Here is a 24,698-nt window from a genome sequence, read left to right on the forward strand (position 1 = left end):
CATGATATAAACTTGGTGAGTTTGTTTGGGGAAATATATATATTTTATTTCCACAGCTAAACAACGTCGCAGCTCACAAGAGCCATGACAGCCAACAAACCGGAAGTCCAAGACTCGAGTTATATTTCGGTGGAAATGATTTTCAATTATATTTCACCTTTTATTTATACCAATCCTTAAATTATGAAGCTCAATGTGTAATTACAGAGCTTTTAAATTTGGTTATTTTGTGAATGTTACTCTACCAAATTGGTGTTGAGTGAAAGTAGGTTTACTTTTAATTCCTTTATTTTTCGTCTCTTTTTTTTTATTTTTAACTATGTTGGGAAATACAAGGGGAATAATTCTGTATGGACGATTACATATTTACGTCCCTTTTTTTTTAAAGATGGCGACTATGTGTTTAAAGTGGAGGTCAACCACAACTCCTTATAATGTCGGGAAATGTTACATGGCAATGCTGCAGTACAATTCCACTCACACAAAAAAAAAAAATATTTATGACAAAGCGGTGTTGAAAAAAAACGAGTCACATTTTTTTTTCGCCTGCCTCTAAGTTTGTCAATATTTAAAAAAAAATTTTTTTTTCTTCTTTTAGAAAAGAATAGTATTAATATATTCGACCCTTTAAAATCTTGCATTAACAACCCTCGCCCCCCCCACCCCAAAAAAAAGAGAAAATTAAGAAACATTTTTAATTTTTTTTTTTTTTTGAAAATTATTTTTGACTTAGGCTGTCAGCCGTCTAGTGATATAACTGAGACCCCACAGAAGAAGTCCAGATGCTTCGGCCATTCGGCTTGATCCGTTTGTGGGATTGGTTCTTGCTTTCTTGTAAGATGCACGCTTCTGCGCGCTGGGACACTGCATCCATCGTTCGGCGATATTGCCTGTTGGTTCTCGACTTTTCACTCGCATTTTCTGGTCTTCGTACTCCCAATAGTGTTTTCCCTTGATAAAGTACGTTTTACCTGAAAAAGATGAATTAATCAAAAAATTAAAAAAAAAAAAAAAAGAAAAGGAATTGATGCAAAAATTAAAAAAAAAAAAATGAATTAATCAAATAAATTAAAAAAAAAAAAAAAAGGAATTGATGCAAAAATTAAAAAAAAAAATGAATTAATCAAATAAATAAAAAAAAAAAAAAAGAAAAGGAATTGATGCAAAAATTAAAAAAAAAAATGAATTAATCAAATAAATTTAAAATAAAAGCTGAATTAATAAAAAAAATGCCAAAAAAAGATGAATTAACCAATTTTTTTTTTTTAAAAGATGAATTAATCAAATAAATTTTAAAAAAAAACGAATTAATCAAATAATTTTTTTAAAAAAAGATGAATTAATCAAATAATTAAAAAAAAAATGAATTAATCAAATAAATTAAAAAAAAAAAAGCTGAATTAATAAAAAAAAAAATGTAAAAAAAGACGAATTAATCATATAATTTTTTTTAATTAATCCCCCCCCCAATTTTTTTAATTTTTAAAAATGGCGAATTAATCCAAAAAATTTTTTTTAATTTTTAAAAATGGCGAATTAATCCAAAAAATTAAAAAAAAAAAATCAAAAAAACTATCCACTCTCATATAAAAAAACTTTATGTCTGAGTTCGTTCCCCATGAACTCAAAAATGGCTAGGCCGGTTTTTCTGAAAGTTCTCACAAAGGTGCTTTATGTGCCTGGCAGTGTTCTTAGATAGGTTTTGTATTGGAATGTGTTCTATAAGTAATATAATCAAAATAATCCGACGAAAGAAAAAAACAGGCAATTTTGACCAAAGTTAAAAAGTCAACACCTTACACAGCCTAACATCACAAGTGCATTTGAGAAGTTTTATTACCACACAAGCTGAAAGGCCCGATGAATAAAATCAACAGTAGGTTCTTTGATATGACAGGAGCACGTTCAAAATTAATGTTTCTGTTTAAAGCACAATTGAACCATGATGCTTGACGTTTTCATTTTAAACAAATTCAAGCCATTGTCACTGCACAAGCAGTAAGGCCAGGCATATAAAATCAACAGTAAGTTCTTTGATATGACAAGGGTGTGTTCGAAATTAATGTGAAAGATTTTGCGGAATTTGTTCACATTTCACCTGCGCTTAATGACATTGGATGAAACAACACCAACAACCCTCCCTTGAAGTGTAATTGTTTGTATCTCTCTTGCGCTTTGTTTACCGGGTATATTTGCCAGGTAATCACTTTTTACCCGATTTCCACCATTACTGATTATCTCTTATCCTCAAGTGGCCTCTGGGCTCTGGTGACCTCCTTGTTTAAAAAAAAAAAAGAAAGATATTTAAAAGAAACTTAATCTATAAAAAACAGCCCGACTGCCAACAATACAGAATCGCACTCACCTCTTCATAATTCCAAACGAGCACTTGCCATGGAAGTATTGGCGAATGTATATACCTACTGTCTTTGAACTGGAATGCTGAGTGCAGTTCTAAGAAAGAAGCTTTGTTCATGGAATCTACGTTTTGATTTAGGCACAGATAAAGAGTGGGGAAAATCATTGACTGTGGGTTTCAGCTAGACGGGTGTTTTTCGTGAAAGATTGGCGAGGTGGGGGGGGGAGAACCAGAGATTGGAGCTCAGACGAGCACTTGCCATGGAAATATTGGCGAATGTATATACTTACTGTCTTTGAACTGGAATGCTGAGTGCAGTTCTAAGAAAGAAACTTTGTTCATGGAATCTACGTTTTGATTTAGGCACAGATAAAGAGTGGGGAAAATCATTGACTGTGGGTTTCAGCTAGACGGGTGTTTTTCGTGAAAGATTGGCGAGGTGGGGGGAGGGGGAGAACCAGAGATTGGAGCTCAGACGAGCACTTGCCATGGAAATATTGGCGAATGTATATACTTACTGTCTTTGAACTGGAATGCTGAGTGCAGTTCTAAGAAAGAAACTTTGTTCATGGAATCTACGTTTTGATTTAGGCACAGATAAAGAGTGGGGAAAATCATTGACTGTGGGTTTCAGCTAGACGGGTGTTTTTCGTGAAAGATTGGCGAGGTGGGGGGGGAGAACCAGAGATTGGAGCTCAGACGAGCACTTGCCATGGAAATATTGGCGAATGTATATACTTACTGTCTTTGAACTGGAATGCTGAGTGCAGTTCTAAGAAAGAAACTTTGTTCATGGAATCTACGTTTTGATTTAGGCACAGATAAAGAGTGGGGAAAATTATTGACAGTGGGTTTCAGCTAGACGGGTGTTTTTCGTGAAAGATTGGCGAGGTGGAGGTGGGGGGGAACCAGAGATTGGAGCTCAGACGAGCACTTGCCATGGAAATATTGGCGAATGTATATACTTACTGTCTTTGAACTGGAATGCTGAGTGCAGTTCTAAGAAAGAAACTTTGTTCATGGAATCTACGTTTTGATTTAGGCACAGATAAAGAGTGGGGAAAATCATTGACTGTGGGTTTCAGCTAGACGGGTGTTTTTCGTGAAAGATTGGCGAGGTGGAGGTGGGGGGGAACCAGAGATTGGAGCTCAGACGAGCACTTGCCATGGAAATATTGGCGAATGTATATACTTACTGTCTTTGAACTGGAATGCTGAGTGCAGTTCTAAGAAAGAAACTTTGTTCATGGAATCTACGTTTTGATTTAGGCACAGATAAAGAGTGGGGAAAATCATTGACTGTGGGTTTCAGCTAGACGGGTGTTTTTCGTGAAAGATTGGCGAGGTGGGGGGGAGGAGAACCAGAGATTGGAGCTCAGACGAGCACTTGCCATGGAAATATTGGCGAATGTATATACTTACTGTCGGTGAACTGGAATGCTGCGTCGAGCGGAGTTGGCACACCCTGCCAAATCGTCATAGCTCGTGGATAATCGTAGACCATGTAGGATTCCATCTCATTAAACTTCCAGTACATGTCGTTGCTCACTAGGTACGTTCGTTTGTTGAAGCTCCATGTGAATGCTGCGTCGATCTTTTTCAGATCGCCCGGCAGGCCCAACTCTACAAGGGGCCGCCCTTCCAAAGGCCAGCCCCTTTCCATATGGTTAGCATCGTACAACCAATATTTGTCGCCTGAGCGGAACAGAAAAGATAAACACGATATAAGCACAGAAGATGAGAAAAAAAATGCAAAATTATCCAGTTACATCAATAAATTTTGTAAAGAACGATTATTTGATGAATTGATTTAAAATTTTTGTTTTGATTTTAAAATAAAAAAAAAACATTGATTGAAAATTTTTTTTTTTTTTTTTTTACATGGGGGTCACCACTTATCAAGACCCAAAGGCCACTCAGGGATAAGGGTTATTGCGTGTGCAGTAATCAATGAGATAGTATTGTAGCAATCATTAGTATTGGGGGTTTTGATAGAGTGTCTTACTTAAGGGGGCGGTTTGTCAGGAGTTTGTTTATGTTGGACTTGAAGACATCCAAGTTGTAGTCAGGTGGGAAACAGGCAAGCAGCAGAGATCCACTGGCGTGCAGTTCTAAGAAGCTTTGCTCATGGAATCTACGTTTGGATTTAGGCACAGATAAAGAGTGGGGAAAATTATTGACAGTAGTTTCAGCCAGACGGGTGTTTTTCGTGAAAGATTGGCGAGGGGGGGACCCAGAGATTGGAGCTCAGACGAGCACTTGCAATGGAAATATTGCCGAATGTATCAGTTATCGAGTTACATCAATAAATTTTGTAAATAAATTTTGTAAAGAACGATTATTTAATAAATTGATTTAAAAAAAAAAACAAAAAAAAATCGATTGAAAAATTTTAAATCAGTAAAGCATCAATACATTTTGTCATAATAAAAAAAGAATATTGGATTTATTTTAATTTGCAAAAGAAAAAAAACGACAACAAAAAAATCCCAAATCAGCGAATTATTAATAAATTTTGTCTGTATAAAAAATTTATTCAATATTAAAATAAATAAATGATTGTTTTTTTGACAAAATCTATTGATTTTAGATTTTTTGCACGGTTTTTTTTTTTTTTTTTTTGCAAATCATGATTAATTTATTGATAACTAGACTACACGTGACACGTTGGGTCAGTATTTTATTTTAGCCATGGAATTAATGTATGAGCATGACACTTGTGACGTAAAGAAAATAGTTTTTTGTGACATAACAGAAACATTTCTATGAAAGTATATTAAAAACGATAAAAGAATATAGATAGATTTCTATGAGTCGTACTATTTATAATTGTTTATTTAAAAAAAAAAAAAACTTACAGCCATTGAATTATAAGTTGTTTGTTTGCCATACTTATAGGTAAATGTGCACTGAACAGATACCAAAAAAAAAAAAACTATTGGGACGCTGAAAACAAACAAATACCATAATACTTAAAGTTAAATTCAAATTTTGACATATCTTTTAATTTAAACACGAAAAAAAAAACAAGCAATTGGGATGCTGAAAACGTACACAGTAAAACAATATGTTTTATTGTCGCGTTGATTTTTTATTTGTGACGCAAATTAAAAAAAAAATATTTTCGGGGTTATTTATGTTGGTTGTGTAGAAGAAAATTTATGAATGTTTTTTAAGAACGGTCAAATTCTGCAAAAGTAGCGATGGGTGTTTATTTGTTTACGCTGTTATGGGTTTATCTACGCATGCGTAAGCAGAAGTCCTAAACTGGATGCTGGGTTACAACACCCGTTACAAGGTCATTTGAGTTTTATAATTATATAGATTAACTGATTTTAGATTTTTCGGCACTTCTACACTATTGGTCGAGATTTTGTAGTCGATAAATGGAGTTTTCAGATAAAAAAAACAATGGTTTCAACTGATTTTTTTGTCAATTATAATAAACTAGCGAGAGGTACCCGGCGTTGCCCGGGTGTTTGGAGGTGTGTATGGAAACTCCAGGGGTGGGGTGGGGGGTTTAAAAAGATAAAAAGTATGAGGATCGAACCCGAACCGTTGAGGCAAAGTTGTAAATTAAAGTGTGAAAAAAAAAAAAACGTGCGACGTTAACCATTGCTCCACCGCGAGATGCTAATGAAAACACGTTTGAATTTATTTAATTACTTGGATTTAGCAGGTGCCCGTTTTAATGAGTTAATGAGGTCAAGTTTGACTGCGGGATAGTATTTCATTTACTGCGGAATGCTTTTTTTTTATTTTCATTTTCGCAAGATGTTATAGGAAAAAGACTAACCTACATGCGGCGAGCGACAAATGTTGAATATTTATCCCCCCGAAATCGAGCAAATCAAATAGACAGGCGAGCTTCGTTGTTAACTGTGAGATATTACGATTTATATGTGATATAAAAAGTTTGAAAAAGTTGTGAAGCGAGCGACCGCGTCTCTGAAAAAAGCCTTTTGTAGACACACAGAAAAAGCGAACATACATACATACATACATACATACATACATTTTCGCTTTTATATATAGATTACAATATTAGTTTCCAAATTATGCAGTTGAATTTACTGAATTTTACTGAATTATTCCAAAAAAATTATGGTAGCACGTGAAAAATTGCTGCCATCTTATTTAAATTGAAACGGAAAATTACATCCCTTTTAAACTCTCCAGTGTCTTACTATCGTTTTCATCAAATTCTATTTTTTTTTATTTTCTTTAATAAATAATTTTCTACCTCATCGATTTTCGTAATTTTTGGATATAATCATCCCAAAAATACGAGGAATACGTAGATACCATTGTTTTCATGTGAGATCCAGTATTACTAGCTCCGAAATCGCGTCCCAATAGTGCAGAAGTGCTGATTTTTCTTACGATTTGAAATTTTTCTTCCAATGTTTTATATGCAATTAATTTTATTTCTTCTGCCAAAAAAATTATCATAAATATAATAATCGTTTTTTTATAATAAGAAAATTTATAAAATATTTAAAATCTTAAAAAGTGCAACAAAATGCCAATTACATTTTTTTTTTTTTTTAGTGCATAAGGCACTTCTGATTGAGTATAAATAAAATAGTATTTTTTAATTTTTTTTTTTTTACATAGAAATCACCACTTATCAAGGCACGGAGGCCACTCGAGGATAAGACTTAATGGGTATACATTAGTCGATGTGATTATAGCATAGCAATCATAAGTAGTGGTAAGTTTGTAAATTGGATTACTTAGGGGGACGGTTCATCAAGAACTTGTTTACATTGGACTTGAAGACAATCATATTGTAGTCAGCTGGAAAGCAGACAATCGGAAGAGAGTTCCACAGGTGTGCAGTACTAAGAAAGAAGCTTTGTTCATGGAATCTACGTTTAGGTATAGGCACGGATAAAGAGCGGGGGAAATTATTGATAGTGGTTTCAACTAGACGAGGGTTCTTCGTGAAAGTCTGGCAAGGAGGACCATAGATTGAAGTTCAGACGAGCACTTGCCATGAAAATAACGATTCTAGTATCTTCCTTTTTATAGTTTAACAAATACTAGCGGGACCTGTAGAAATTCCGCAGGGTACTACTTCATATGTAATATATTGATGTTGGCATTCTGTAGATGTTCAGTGTAAATGGAGACGCTCTGATATTATTGTAGTTTTTTTGTTTAAACTGCAAAAGTATTTATCTAAGCTAGCAGGGACATCCGGCATAGCCTGGTCATAAAGTACGCTTAAATATGATATTTTAATTCTTGCAGATTTCGTATATATTATTATAGAGTCAATTTTCTATCGATTTTTATATATTATAAAGTTGCGATTTCAAAAATAAAAAAAATATCCATTAGCTTGAATCGAAACCGAAACTAAAACTTATGAAAAAATATATTAAAATTTTATGATAATTCGTAAAAAACAACCTATATTTTAAGACCAATAAAATATACCCAAATTTGCCTACATTTGTATATATAGTGTCCTGGCAAGCCAACTTTGGTTTTGCTGATTTGGGATGAATTTTGCTTAGGGTCTTTTTTTTTTTTTGCTTGGTTGTCTCCCTTGTGGCTTTACCAGGCCACTAATATATATATATATATATATATATATATATAATTATTTTTTTTACTATAATAATTAAATACCTACAGACACTAGTGTTTCATCCTTTCGGGATTCTTCAGTGCAGGGTGTCACGATTACTACCAGTCGAACGATTCGAACCCCGCGACACGAGACATTTCTGGCTCGATTAGCGGAGGCCGTATCCATTCGGCTACCATTAATCATGTGAAATAGCGTTGAATTTTAAACATTTTTAATTTAAATGTTCATTACGTCAGACAGACAGTGATCAAATCGTTATACGATGATCTACGCATAAGAGCTAAATTGACCGACTTTTTAATTCAACAGAAAGTGCTCAACGATAAGAAACGTATTTCTTAAAGGGGCTGTCATATTTGTATAATATATACAGGAATTTACATTTATATCTGTAGTCGGTACCGACGGTTTCAAGCCCGGTAGTTGAGGACAGCTCTTAATGTCCGCCTCAGGCTCTCTTCAGCCGACTCTCATCTGTCTTTAACCGGAACCGGAACTCTATAAATGCACACCATAATTTTTATTTATTTATTTATTTATTTATTTATTTTATCCTTTATTTCTTTTATTTATTTTTTTTTTTTTAAATTAAAAAAAATTTTTTTTTTTTATTTTTTTTTGTATGTTACTTTAATAAGGTAATACATTTGAAGCGATGAATTAAAAAGTATGGGATGATGCCTTCTATATTATTATTTTTCTTTAAGCATCCCCCCCCCCTGTCATTCAGTTTAAGTCTTGTTTAAAAGCGTTTTAAAAGTTCATTTTGAAGTTATGTCTAATCTCGTTTAAAAATAGGGTAATAAAATTTTGTTTGTTTGTTTATTTGTTTCTCGTTTAAAAATAGGGTAATAAAATTTAGATTGAAATATTTTGTGTACAGAAAGTTGTTAGATGAGACAAATCATTGGTACCGTCGGTTTCAAGCCCGATAATAAGAACCGTTATCCTTATCAAGCTCTCTTCAGCCAATATTCTTCAACTTTCTGTACACAAAATATAAATACGCTCTTACATTTCGGATTTTCCTTTTAATTGAGCACTCTGCTGGAATTCTTTTTCCAAAAAAACTAATCATATATATATATATATATACACTTGTGCCCGATATTATTCATACCCCTCGGATCTTTGAGATTTCTATAAGAATATTGCTCAAACCAGAAGGTAGACAATATTAAAGGGAGTTCAAACAATAAATCAAGCATAAGCATTTAATTTAAACTCAACAAATAAATAAATTATGCAAGTTTGAAACATTATACAAAGAAAAACAATAATGTCACTAGTTCAAAATTATTCATACCTCTCTTACTAATAGTCAATAGCATGCCCTTTATTCTTAATAACTGTCTGTAACCGTTTTGGATATTTATCAACAAGGTTTTTACAAGCATCAACACTGATTTTTGACCATTCTTCAATGCAGTAGTTCTCCAAATCCCTCAAATTTCTAGGTTTCCACTTTTTAACCTCAGTTTTCAATATGTGCCAGAGGTTTTCGATAGGGTTCAGGTCGGGACTCTGGCTAGGCCATTCCAAAACATTAATTTGATTATCCTCAAACCATTTCTTGACTATTTTGGCAGTATGTTTTTGATCATTATCCTGTTGAAGGATCCAGTTTGGTCCTAAATGGAGCTTCTCCACATCCTGTCTAATGTTTTTCTGGAGTATCTCCAAATATTGCTCCTTCTTCATGGTTCCATCTATCTTGACCAAACTACCTGGACCACTAGCCAAAAAGGAGCCCCAAAACATTAGGCTACCACCACCATGTTTCACCGTGGGTATGGTGTTCTTTGGGTTGTAAGCTTCTCCTTTCTTCCTCCAAACGTAAGAAGCATCCATATGGCCAAACAATTCAATTTTTGTTTCGTCAGTCCACAAAATACTTGAGAAAACGGACTCTGGAGAATTCACATGGTTCCTAGTAAACTTTAGACGTGCTGCAAGGTGTTTTCCGGTGTGCAATGGAGTCCTTCTTGGTCTTCTTCCTTTCAGACCATTTTCATGCAGAGTCCTTTGCAATGTTTGCCTTGATATTTTTATGCCAGAAGACTCCAGATTTTCTAAAATGTCCTTAGTAGTGGTGGTTGGATTTGCATTAACACTTCTTACAGTATTCCTGGTGGCTCTAGCAGATAGTTTCCTTTTCCTTCCTCTAACAATCAAGTTGTTTGTTGTGTGGTGGCTCTGAAATCTTTTGATGATGCTCTGTACTGTTGCTGTAGGGACCTCAAATTTCTTGGAAATTGACTTGTAACCTAAATCATCCTTATGTGAATTCACAATTTTAGTCCTAAGATCATTACTGAGCTCTTTTCTCTTCCCCATTCTAATAATTTTTATTCTTTTATTGATTTTCAGTTGATATCATTTTAATTTCTGAAAAATGCAAAAAACGAAATGAAATTAATCAAAGGTTGTATAAAAGCATTCAAAATAAGAATGAAACAGGAAACAAACAGTCAGAAACTCGATTAATACTGAAAAAATAAGGGGGTATGATTATTTTTGAACATTGCAGATTTTATAAATAGCTGTATATTTCTTTTATTACAAGTATCCCGAGATTTTAAAATGACGAAAATGATCAGAAGAGGTTTATTAAGAATATGTATCAATATGGACGTAAACAATAAATTCTAACAAAGTTACACCTAATAAACTCAATTTTCAAGGGGGGTATGAATAATATCGGGCACAAGTGTATATATATATATATATATATATATATATATATATATATATATATATATATATATAGTAAGTAAGGCTTAAGCCTGACAAATCCTAGCGTGGATGAAACGCGGAATATTCTGTGTAGCTTAATTGCCATATATATTTTATAACTTACTAACTAGCTCTACCTACATATTGAGCACTTTTGAAGTAAATACTTAAAGTTTACGCATAAATTTATACTTTTGTATATTAATTTATGTGATTAAATGAAGTAGTCATTATATATATATATATATATATATATATATTTGTTTTAAAACATTACCATGTCGCTACACATTCATGAGCATGGTTCAGTCAGACAACTCATGTATAAGCAATATCGACTGTAGAGGTCTCTAGTTAGTTGTAACTAGCTGATTGGAACATGTTCATGCATGTGTAGCAACATATTAATACTTATATAAGAGTATATATCTATGACTACTTCATTTTAGGAGTATATATATATATATATATATATATATATATATATTTTGGTCCTGGATATGACCTTAAACTATATCCAGTGGTGAGGCCCCAGCTTGCGGACTTTGGGGAGTGTGGAGTCACTCTTTAATTGCCATTGCTCCCAGGTCCACTCTGACCCGGAGTGGTAGTACCTGTTATGGGTTAAATAGAAACCGACTTGAAAACAACAAATATATTCTATTAAAAAATTTTTCTTCAAAATCTTTGGATTCGGCATTAAATGACCTGAAAAGGGTTGATATGCCGTAAAACAAAACCAACCAACCAAATATATATATATATATATATATATATATATATATATATATATATATATAGACTGGTGTTAATCGTGACACCTTGTACTGAAGATTCCCGAAAGAATGAAACACTAGTGTCTGTAGGTATTTAATTATGATACTAAAAAAAATAATTATATATACATATATATATATATATATATATATATATATATATATATATATATATATATATATATATATATATATATATATATATATATATATATAATTTAAAGGAGATTAGAACAATAGTCTAAAGAGCAGAGTGTATTTTAATGTAATAGTGAAATTACTAGTTTAATTAAAATACAGGGAAAGAAAAAGTGCTCGTTGTAGTTTAGATATATAATAAGCTCGATAGGTAAATATCCTAGAGCTAATTTGATATTTAGTAATGTGATTGATAATTTAAAAATCAAATTATAATTAAATTAAAAATCCGTTTCATAAGAAGGAACAACAAACAAAATCAATTATCTGTACGATCGTTTTGAAAAACAGTGTTTTTATTGTGGTAGACATCAAGTTACGGGCAATAATTATTACATATAGTTTTTTAATAAACAAGGATTTTGTTGTTGTTCCTTCTTATGAAACGGATTTTTAATTTAATTATAATTTGATTTTTAAATTATCAATCACATTACTATATATATATATATATATATATATATATATATATATATATATATATATATATATAACGTCACTATGCACTTAATGAATGCTTTGTCCGAATTGTAAATAATACAACTTACCTTTGAAAAACATTATTTTCGAATCCCTTTTTCTTTCAAATACAGCATCGATGCTGGATTCTGGGAACTGGTACCAGAAGTGCGAAATGGGTATTGGTTTGGAATCCTTCAAGGCTCCCGAAGTCCATCTCCAAAAATACTGGAAAAAAAAACAAAAAAAAAAACGATGATTCTTTCTGTTTTCTGGTTAGCTACCTATATCTTCTCTTAGCTTTAGCTATTAGGCTCTTACTTATGAACATTTAAGTCTGAAATGAAAGAAGTATATATTAATATATAAAGGAATATAGTGTAAAAATATTAAAATATAATTTAAAAGAAGGAATTAAACATACGAGAATAGGAAGGTCAAACTATATATATAAAAGTGAAAAGTAAAATATTATATATATATATATATATATATCTATATATATATATATATACATACATAAGAGCAAATAGTTAATAAATCATGTTAAAAAACACTTTGAAAAAGAGTTAAAACAACTAATCTGAAATATATATATATATATTATGTAAATTCAAAAATATATATTTTTCTCTACTTATTTCTATCTCTAACCCATATTAATTTTCTTATAAATTTTAAATCCAGACCTTTTATTTCAATTTTTCAGATTCATCTGCCTTACTTTTAATGCTAGGTTTATTTATGGTGTCTTTTAAATTCAATAAAAACCCTCCAAAATTTGCATGATGAGGAGACCTTGCTTACCAAAAAACTATATATAATTATTCTACATAACTTGATGTATACCACAATAAAAAGCATTGTTTTCCGAAACGATCGTACAGATAATTGATTTTGTTGTTGTTCCTTCTTATGAAACGGATTTTTAATTTAATTAAAATTTGATTTTTAAATTTTAAATTATGAATCACATTACTTAATATATATATATATATATATATATATATATATATGACTACTTAATTTATTCACATAAAATTAATATACGAAAGTATAGATTTATGCGTAAACTTTAAGTATTTACTTCAAAAGTGCTCAATACGTAGGTAGAGCTAGTTAGTAATTTATAAAATATATATGGCGATTAAGCTACACTGAATATTCTGCGTTTCATCCACTCTAGGATTCTTCAGGCTTATGCGCGAATTCTGTGGTTGTTTATCGTTTTTATATGGTCCTCTTCTATTGACCATATAAAAACGACAAACAACCACAGAATTCGCGGATAAGCCGCGGATGAAACGCGGAATATTCAGTGTAGCTTAATCGCCATATATATTTTATAAATTACTATATATATATATATATATATATATATATATATATATATATATATATAACACATCATGACACTCCCAAAACTGAAGGGTTTTAAACTTAAATAGAGTCTTTATTTTTGATGATATTTTGATGTGATTTTAACAAAATCTGACTAAGATATTAGGAAATTTTAAAAACATACAAAAATCAAAAATAATTTTTTTTAAATGTTGCCTACTTTCAGCTTCACATATTTGTGCTCTTTCCAAAATATTATTCAATGACAGATTGCAGAATCTCTGGATTGCGATTTAACTTCCTTCTAGCTTCTTAGCTTTAGGCCACCGGACATTAACTCAAGAATTGTAGAAAACTAAGTGCCTATAAGTGCCATATCAACGGGCATTCATAGTAAACAATCGGATAGTATTCAACGACCGACAGTTGGAATGTTGCGGTTGTGCCAAAGTTTACCACTTTTTTTCTTAATTCCCTAAAGCGGGCTCCATTTTAATTTCTTAAAGGGGCTTTATAAGTATATATACTGCACGCCTGTGGAACTCTGTTCCGTCTGCCTGCTTCCCACCTGACTACAACTTGGATGTCTTCAAGTCCAACGTTAACAAATTCCTAATGAACCGCCCCCTTAAGTAAACAGAATCTCTGGATTGCTATTTAACTCTTTTATTTCATTCCTGATGTTTTTCTTAAATTCTTGCAAGGTTTGGGGTTTGTTAACATAGACTCTTTCTTTAAGATATCCCCACAAGAAAAAAGTCAGGGCTAGTCAAATCTGGAGAACGTGGTGGCCATTTGACATTGCCATAGCAAAAGATAATGCTGTCGCACTTTGAGTCAAAATAATTGACCCCTGATTTTGGTCAAACAATTTCACAACCTGTGTACGTTGTTCCATAATTAATTTCCAAAATATTATGTGTAAAATATTTAAAATAGAGAAAAAAAATAATCATTACTGGTAAAATGACAAAAATTTCCAACCCTTCAGTGACTTTTTGGACAGTCTATATTTACTATATCAACTCTAAGAAAGATTTGAACGGAAAGAAAGAACAGAGATTTTAGAGTGGATAGTTTTCTTTATGAGTAAAGCCAGTCATGAGAATCCGAGAAAGAAAAGGTACACGCCTACGAGCGAAAGACACGAGTTTGTTAGTCTTTTCCTGCTCACATTGTTTTCACAACCCACCTTTCCTTTGAAGATGTACACGTCTCCACGGATTTTGGTAATAGCGTCGAACGTGTGGGTACAATTTCCATGGGGAACCTCATCTGCATCCGGAGTATTGCTGTCCGTGTCCGGGGAATTATTGTCGAATTGCTTCACGAGAATGTCGATAGTCTCATTTCCATTTTTGACACCTGAAAATAATCGGAATCGGTAATTGTATCAGAATCGGGGGAAAAAAATATTGGAATCGTCCCATCACTAGTAACAATTACATAAAAGAAAAAAAAAAAACCAACTAATATTGATTTTTACATAATTGCCATGATTTATTTTTTTATTTTAATTTGGAGTTAAATGCCTTTTAACTCTAAAAATATCTTTAATGTGAAACAAAAATCGACAATTGTTTCTATACTTTCGCTGTGGAATTTTTTGGACCATCTTGCATGAATCGAGCATCAGTTTTCGAGTGGCATAAGAGATTCAAGGAAGGCAGGGAGTCTGTGAGGGATGATAAGTGTGGGAGGAGTAAGGAAGTCAGAATACCAGAGTTGATTGGCCAAATAAAGAATTTCATGGATAAGGGCCGTCGTGTGTCTATAGAGACAAAAAGTGCACAGTTTGATGTCAGTGTGGGAACTGTACACACAATTATTCACAGACTATTTGACCAAACTAGGCATCAAGACAGTTCCTCACCCTCCCTATTGTCCAGACTTTGCTCCCTGTGACTTTTGGTGATTCACTTGCTGAAATAAGCTCCGATGAGACAATGTAAAGCTAATGAAACTCGCAATGAAACTCGCATAATTATTAAAAAGTGCTCAATGCAGGACAGAGCTGGTATATAGTTTGTTTATTGTAATATTTAAGCAATAATGTTTTTATAATAAACACACTATATATATATATATATATATATATATATATATATATATATATATATATATATATACATAACTACTTCATTTACTCACATAAAATTAATATACGAAAGTATAGATTTATGCGTAAACGAATATTCAGTGTAGCTTAATCGCCATATATATTTTATAAATTACTATATATTATATATATATATATATTAATAAATTACTATATTATATATATATATTATATATATATATATTAATAAATTACTATATATTATATATATATATATATATTAATGAAATCAAAGGGACGCAGCGTTTATCTGATATACGCAATTGTAAACTTCAAACTAATATAAAGAAGAGTATTTATATATAGAAAATTTAATCCCAACCAAATTTAGCAATTTATAACTACAATAAATTGCGGATTCACTTAATGCCTTAACTAGCAAATTCTAGAATTGCTACAAATATAATTTGTTGATTTCTTTATGTCCTCTGATGAGAAGAATAACAAGAATAGCTTTCTTTGAAACTCCACAGAGTAAGAACATTGTCAATTGTTTTTTGGAGTATTCAGTCGAACAATAAATTTTGATTGTAAAGTTCAACTTACAGGTTTAATTTTCTTTCTCTTATATATATATATATATATATATATATATATATATATATATGGAAACATGGAAACTTATCGAAGGCATATTGTATTTTGTTTAATTTTCGATTTTAGAGCGATTACTTGCACACATTGATTATTCTAACATACCAGCACTTTGTTAAACCCATAACCACAGTCGCTTAATCCGTTCTTTGGATCCGACGAAACAGAATTAATACCAATTAACAAACGTGACGTAGGTAGGGACAATGGTATTATAAAAAAAGAGCTTACCATAGAGTTTTTGGATTCCATCAACATCATCTTGGGGTAGCTTGTAACCCTTAGACTGTTGATCTTGGTACCAGGGGTACATCAACGATCCTTGGGTCTTGCTGTGGGACAAACCCAGAGCATGACCAAATTCGTGGGCAGCTACCATGAACAAATTTACACCTGCAAAGACAAAAAAAAGTATATTAGTGAGATGTACTTGTTTTGCCACTTGTTTATATATATATATGTGTGTGTGTGTGTGTGTGTGTGTGTGTGTGTGTGTGTATGTGTGTGTTTGTGTGTGTAATTAGCATAAAAATGACAAATTCGTAAATAAAATAATACATATCTTTCATATATATAGATCTATATATATACATTTGAGGAGAAATATTTACGGGAACTGATTCTTGGTCCGATGGTTAGAGCTGCCGACTGTCAACACGATAGTTGTAGATTCGATCCACGGCTGGGAAAAGGTGTATGTCTAGCCACACTGATGAGTTGTGATACAAAGAAACAGTACTGTATGTGGATGATATATATATATATATATATATATATATATATATATATATATATATATATATATATATGTACTAGCAGTTCCTTGATAGAGTTCAAAATAGACTTTGTAGCCTCGTAGGAGATGTCCTTTTCTCTTCCCTGCAACCTCTATGTCACAGAAGAGATGTTGCGAGTTTGTCTCTGATGTATCGTTATTTTCATGGAAAGTGTTCGACTAAGCTTCAGTCTATGGTTCCCCCTTGCCAAACTTTCACAAGAAACACTAGACTAGCTGAAAACACTATCAATAATCCCCCCCCACTCTTTATCTGTTCCTAAACCTAAACGTAGATTCCATGAACAAAGCTTCTTTCTTAGAACTGCACGCCTGTGGAATTGTCTTCCGTTTTCCTGCTTTCCGGCTGACTACAATATGGTTGTGTTCAAGTCTAACGTAAATAAGTTCTTGATGAGCCGTTCCATATAAGTTATCAAATTTACCGAATTTTCATTACTAATGATTGACGATATTGTCCAATTTCTACTGTACACTCTTTAACCCTTAACCTTGAGTGGCCTTTGGATCTAAATAAGTGGTGATGTTTTTCAAATTTGCTACACTTATAGATCTCCATGAAAGGAATTGAATGGCACTTGTTAAACATCTCAAGGTCAAGGGGGGGGGGTTTCTGAGATATGACCTTGACCTTTTTTACAAAAAGGTCAATTTTTATGAAGAGGAGACGAACTTTAAAAGTACATTCATATATTATTCTAAAGTACTTGGATAGATCTACATTTTTATCTGGAGATATTTTATTTCAAGGTCAAATTTTAAAAAGTTGATCTTGACATTTTACCTGAATTATCTCAAAAAGGGTCATTTTAATTTTTTTGTAATGTTGACAAAAGATTTGTTTATCATATGACAGTATATATTTCAAATTTCATGAGAAAGAAACTTTGTTCATGGAATCTACGTTTAGGTTTAGGCACTGATAACGAGCGGGGGAAATTATTGATAGTGTTTTCAGCTAGACGAATGTTTCTCATGAAAGTTTGACGAGGGGGACCATAGATTGGAGCTCAGACGAGCACTTGCCATGTAAATAACGATGAAGCAGAGACAGGCTCACCACATCTCTTCTTGTTAGCGTTATTTTGAAAATGTCTTACCTTCGCCGGAATCGAAAGTCCAATGTTCATCGTCATCAAAATGGGTATCCCCTCCTCTGTTCTCACCGGGGAAGAACGCGTGTGCCAATATAATACCTGTAATTAAGAACATTAGGTTTTTGAAATCATTTTGTACAGGTGCAGCACTGGTTGTCTGCATGAGCTTGGGTAAGTAGATGTAGAGCAGTTGAAGTAGCAGGGTCAGAGGAAAAGATGGGAGGAATTGACCAGGTTGAGAGAAAAAGGGATAAATAAAGACCTGGCCAGAGATAGAAATTGACAACCAATGAAGAATGTTGTGTTGCTCTCTCGACTCCGTCTAACTCTCTGACTGATCAAATCATATCTTTTCCCAAAAGTCTATCTACGGTTCCAGGTGAGCATTGCCTGAAGATAGCGGTTTCAATCCTTCCCAAAGCAGGCCCGAGGATTAGGTAGCCAAAACGTGGTGAGACACCAACAACAACAGCAACTATGGAAGGCAGTAATTACTGGGGATACAGTTTCAAGACTCTGCATTCCTATCCCGTCATGGTTAATTACCTGAAGAAGGCCGGAGGATGAGTTGGCCGAAACGTGGTGAAACAACGACTATGAACAACTTCCAATGAAAATAAAATAATATAATTTGGTTTATAAATATATTTTATACGTATTTTATTTTAAAATTTAAACAACGCTTATATCACGGAAAACACAGCCCTGACTTTCATATTGCGTTCGCCAAATATATTCTTCCAGCATTTCGAAATAACACCACAGATAACAACACGTGGATTTTATGTTTGTAAAAAATCTTTCGTTCATATATATATATATATATATATATATATATATATATATATATGATAAAAATAAAAATTACAATTAAATTTACCAAAATGATCCAAGATGGTAAAACAAAAGTATATTATAAATATTAAAGAATTAATATTTATAAAGTAATCTCAACCAGATGTAAAATCTCGATAAAACCAAATAGGAGATAGAGCTTATAATAAGGATTTACGCGATTTCCTTGGATTTTACTGCGAATGGAAATTCAATTAACTTTCTTGGATTTATATTTTTGGATTTTACCGTCATTGGATAATTTACCTTTCACCAGACTATTCATTCACGTGAAATCACGTTTTTCTTCACCATATTCCCTCTGCTTCACTTTTTGTTATCAAGTAAGATCTTTGACTTACTTGTAGTTTCATCAAATACTTTTGTATGCAAAATCCGATCCCGCATTTTGCTAATTCCTACCCTATGATAAGAAGGAAAGTATTTGCGGATTAAGGACTATCCACTTATCAAGTGTTTCCTTTTCAGATTAAATATGTTTTTATCTCTTTTTCAAAGTGTTTTTTAACATATTTTATTAACTATTTGCTCTTATATATATATATAACTACTTAATTTACTCACATAAAATTAATATACGAAAGTATAGATTTATGCATAAACTAAGTATTTACTTCAAAAGTGCTCAATACGTAGGTAGAGCTAGTTAGTAATTTATAAAATATATATGGCGATTAAACTACACTGAATATTCCGCGTTTCATCCACTCTAGGACTCTTCAGGCTTATGCGCGAAGAGGAGCATATAAAAATGACAAACAACCACAGAATTCGCGCATAAGCCTGAAGAGTCCTAGAGTGAATGAAACACGGAATATTCAGTGTAGCTTAATTGCCATATATATTTTATTAATTACTACTATATATATATATATATATATATATATGGAAATGTATAAAAAAGAATACGAAAAGTATAAAAGCTTATAACTTTTCTTTATTCGTTTTCAATTGGTGACGTGCAGGAATACAAAATAATATTATGAAAAAAAATTAAAAAACTTTTTTTACAAGTACATAATTTTCTTTCGACCGATCCTTCAGTCTTCATCGGTGTAGTGAAAGTAAAGTATGAGTGTTGAATGTTATTCTTTCGATTACTTTAGTTATTTGGGGGCACAATAAAAAAAAATGATTAAAATGGAATGAAATTTAAATTTCCGTTCCATTTTTACAACAACTGTAAAACAGAGCATTCTCCGCAAGTTTTACCAAAAATATATAAGGTCTTGAAGATGACGTATAGCGCTGAAATATTAATTTTAAACAAGTAAATATTTGTTATTGTTCATAATATTGCGTTGTAATTTGGCTTCCACATGTATTTCATACATATTTTAATTTAATTTAATTTAATTTAATTTTGTTTTATTTCATTTCTTTAAGAAAACATATATAAAATTCTGAAGATGGCGTATAGCGCCGAAATATTGATTTGAAAAAGTAAATATTCGTTTTTGTTCATAATATTTCATTGTAATTTGGCTTTCAAACGTATTTAATATATAATTTAATTTATTTTGTTTTATTTTATTTCTTTGAGAAAAAATATATAAAATTCTGAAGATGGCGTATAGCGCCGAAATATTAATTTTAACAAGTAAATATTCGTTTTTGTTTATAATATTGCCTTGTAATTTGGCTTTCAAACGTATTTAATACGTAATTTAATTCATTTCGTTTTATTTTATTTCTTTGAGAAAAAATATATAAAATTCTGAAGATGGCGTATAGCGCCGAAATATTAATTTTAACAAGTAAATATTCGTTTTTGTTCATAATATTGCATTGTAATTTGGCTTTCAAACGTATTTAATACATAATTTAATTTATTTTGTTTTATTTTATTTCTTTGAGAAAAAATATATAAAATTCTGAAGATGGCATATAGCGCCGAAATATTAATTTTAACAAGTAAATATTCGTTTTTGTTCATAATATTGCATTGTAATTTGGCTTTCAAACGTATTTAATACGTAATTTAATTCATTTCGTTTTATTTTATTTCTTTGAGAAAAAATATATAAAATTCTGAAGATGGCGTATAGCGCCGAAATATTAATTTTAACAAGTAAATATTCGTTTTTGTTTATAATATTGCCTTGTAATTTGGCTTTCAAACGTATTTAATACGTAATTTAATTAATTTCGCTTTATTTTATTTCTTTGAGAAAAAATATATAAAATTCTGAAGATGGCGTATAGCACCGAAATATTAATTTTAACAAGTAAATATTCGTTTTTGTTCATAATATTGCCTTGTAATTTGGCTTTCAAACGTATTTAATACGTAATTTAATTTATTTCGTTTTATTATATTTCTTTGAGAAAAAATATATAAAATTCTGAAGATGGCGTACAGCGCCGAAATATTAATTTTAACAAGTAAATATTTGTTTTTGTCATAATATTGCGTTGTAATTTGGCTTTCAAACGTATTTCATACGTAATTTATTTTACTTTAATTTAATTTTAATTGTTTTATTTCATTTCATTAAACATTTTTATTCCTGAGTTAGGATTTTAACGACTTACCTTCCCCGTCGAACGGGTAACCATCGTGGTGGTATCTCTGTGCAAACTGGATTCGGATGTCGGCGTCTTTGCCATTATTCGAGTCAAACATGATCTCAGTAAAGGTCAGATGGGTGACCCGGCTCCAGACAAGAAAGGCATCGTAGATGGCCTTTCGGGTCTTCGGAAAATTTATGTCGGGCGTATAGTTGAGGAACCTGGAAAGAAAAGAGGAAATAAAAAAATAAAATTTTTTTTTTTTTTTTTTTACACGCTGGTTATCACTTATCAAGGCCCGGAAGCCACTCAGGGATAATGCTATAGAAAAGCTGTAATAAGATCACAGTGTAGTATCTGTTCTGATGCTAAACTTTACCTTTTTCTGTCCTTGGTCAGTGGAAGAGAAATCCTTCATGACCGATCCAATTTTAATTTATGTTCCTATCCAGATTGACCCTTTTTGGGGAGCTTTTTTTTCTTTTTTTTTTTTCTTTTTACACAGTGGTCACCACTTATCAAGACCCGGAAGCCACTCAGGGATAAGGGTTATTGCAAGTACATTACGTTAGTGTGGAGATTTGATGAAGTGTTTACTTAAGGGGGCGGTTCATTAGGAATTTGTTAACGTTGGACTTTATTTTCCCCTTATTAAAAACGGTCCCAGTGTCTAACTCTGCCCTCGTGGGGAGGCAGGTAAATAGGAAAACGGCAATTTTTAAAAGAACGGGGTTGCAAAAGCTGTAACAATTAGATGATAAATTTTGCATTATTTAAAAAATTTTTTTTCTGATTCACCAGTTTGACGTAAGAGGTACAATTTAGAGATCATGTCTAACAGGGTTACTATGTAGAGAGTTGAACTGCAAAATGTCCGTCTACATTACATTTAAATTTCTGCAGGTAAGTACAGTCAGGAAGCAGGAAACAGGGAAGGAATCCAAACAATTGGACGATAAAATTGTTTGCGTTATTAAAAAAAATTCTACCTTGACAGAGTTCAAAATAGACTTCGTAGTCTAGTGGGAGATGCCCTTTTCTCTTCCCTTCAACCTCTTTCCCACAGAAGAGACGCTGCGAACCTGTTTATGCTTTGCCGTTATTTTCATGGAAAGTGCTCATTTGAGTTCCAATCTATGGTCCCTCCTCACCAAACTTTCACAAGAACACTTGTCTAGCTGAAACCACTATCAATAATTTCCCCCACTCTTTATCTGTGTTTAAACCTAAACGTAAATTCCATGAACAAAGTTTCTTCTTTAGAACTGCACGCCTGTGGAACTTTGTTCCATTTTCCTGCTTTCCATCTGACTACAATATGGTCATCTTCAAGTCTAACGTAAACAAGTTCTTGGTGAGCCGTTCCCCTTAAGTAATCCAATTTACCAAATTTCCACTGCTAATGATTACTATGATATTGTCAGTTCGACTACTGTACACTCATTAACCCTTATCCTCGAGTTGCCTTGGGGCCTTGATAAGCGGTAACTTCTTTGTTATATATCTTTTTAATTTTATAGAGAGAATTAGAACTGAAGTATAAAGAGCAAAATTTATTTTAATGTGTCAATACTTTAAAATAATCTTGCTCATAATGCTGTGGATACATAATAAGCTCAATAGGTATACTTCTTCTAGAGCTATATTAATATTGATTATAAAGATTAATAATTATAAATTATGAATTAGTTTAAGCAGGATTTGATTATGTTTGCTTTTCCTGTTGAAACTGATTCATAATTTATAATTATTAATCTTTATAATCAATATATATATATATATATATATATATATATATAAGTTTGGTGGTTAAATTTTATGAGCCATTATTGAAAATCCTTGGATTAAGGAAATTAGCATAACCCCTTCTATATATTCCTTTTGTCAAACAATAAATTCTTGATTCAAATATGTGTCTAGATGTTGTTTTTTCAGAATTTAAAATTAAACCATGAAACTTATATATTGCTCTATTCTTAAATATTGAGCTTTTCCTTTTTGGCTAGGATCTCCTTGAAAGTATTACTTCAAGTAATATCTATCAGGATTTTCATCTGAATTCTATCAGTGTCTTATCTCGCTTATATATATATATATATATATATATATATATATATATATATATATATATATATATATATATATATTTAGACAAATATTATTGAATAGCACGGAATTATTCTGTTTTACAATTTTCCTTTTTATCTTCTCCAATCTCCGAATAGTCCTTTTTGTGTTTTTCTCGAAATTGTAAATGTTGGATCCATAATCGCGAGAGGACGCTACAGACGACTAAAAAAAAACAAAAAAACGGCCGTGTAGCCGAAACAATAATGTAACTTAACAGAAAGATACGGTAATAAAAAATAAAAACGTACATATATATATATATATATATATATATATATATATATATATATATATGTGTGTGTGTGTACGTTCATATATATATATATATATATATATATATATATATATATATATATATATATAAATATATATATATATATATATATATATATATATATATATAAATGATACTCGCTAGTTTGAATTATCGAGTTGAGTTTTTCTCCATCAGTCTGTTGCCCGCTCATCCATAATGTTTTGAAAAAGAAATCTTAAAAAAAAAAAAAAAAAGTATTATTTAATTATTCGATTCATTTGAGATAAGTAATTTGTATATTTATTTATTTATTTACGGATTGTTATCCTCATCTTTATAGTTATTGTTTCAACATGTTTCGGCCAACAACTATAAAAGATGGGGATAACAATTCACAAATAAATAAAAATATATATATATATATATATATATATATATATATATACAAATTACTCATCTCAAAAGAATTCCAATAATTAAAATATTTCTATTTGATTCAATGATTGAAACCATCCGAGGAGCCAATAAATTTCCTCCTTTCTTTTCCAAGATGGCGACCAACAAGACTACATTTACTGAACGTTGCATGAATATCATTTAAGACCAATAGTCCAATCAAAACAAGTCATCCAAACGATCACCACGCAGCTAAAAAAAAATCAGAACTTGATAAATTTATTAATTTATTCATTGCGGACTTTAATCCTTCGTCAGATGGCAACCGCGATGGATAGGAACTTCGAACCTATTAACTGCAATTATTTCCTTCCATAGTTGTTTTTTACTTCAAATATAATTAAAATATTTTCCTTTAGCAAATATAATTAAACATTTTTACTTTAGCAAGTACAATGAAAAATTTTAATTTT

At 31.5% G+C, this 24,698-nt stretch overlaps 1 protein-coding gene across 1 annotated transcript in view; it reads right to left on the bottom strand.

Moving 5' to 3' along the window:
* Positions 1–402: 402 nt before the first annotated feature.
* LOC145269224 (uncharacterized) overlaps positions 403–24,698 on the bottom strand; it is a 171,620-nt gene continuing 147,324 nt past the window's right edge. Inside the window, exons 3-9 of the mRNA XM_080124844.1 lie at positions 21,468–21,664; positions 18,081–18,176; positions 16,416–16,577; positions 14,664–14,836; positions 12,220–12,358; positions 3,782–4,054; positions 403–971 (exon numbers count right to left, since the gene is read on the bottom strand). Coding sequence (XP_079980970.1) covers positions 730–971; positions 3,782–4,054; positions 12,220–12,358; positions 14,664–14,836; positions 16,416–16,577; positions 18,081–18,176; positions 21,468–21,664 — 1,282 coding nt within the window. The 3' untranslated portion in view covers positions 403–729. The remainder of the gene's footprint in view (positions 972–3,781; positions 4,055–12,219; positions 12,359–14,663; positions 14,837–16,415; positions 16,578–18,080; positions 18,177–21,467; positions 21,665–24,698) is intronic.

This window comes from Euprymna scolopes, chromosome 45, assembly GCF_053919585.1.
Source record: "Euprymna scolopes isolate OS-2025 chromosome 45, ASM5391958v1, whole genome shotgun sequence".
NCBI classification, from domain to species: Eukaryota; Metazoa; Mollusca; class Cephalopoda; order Sepiida; family Sepiolidae; genus Euprymna; species Euprymna scolopes.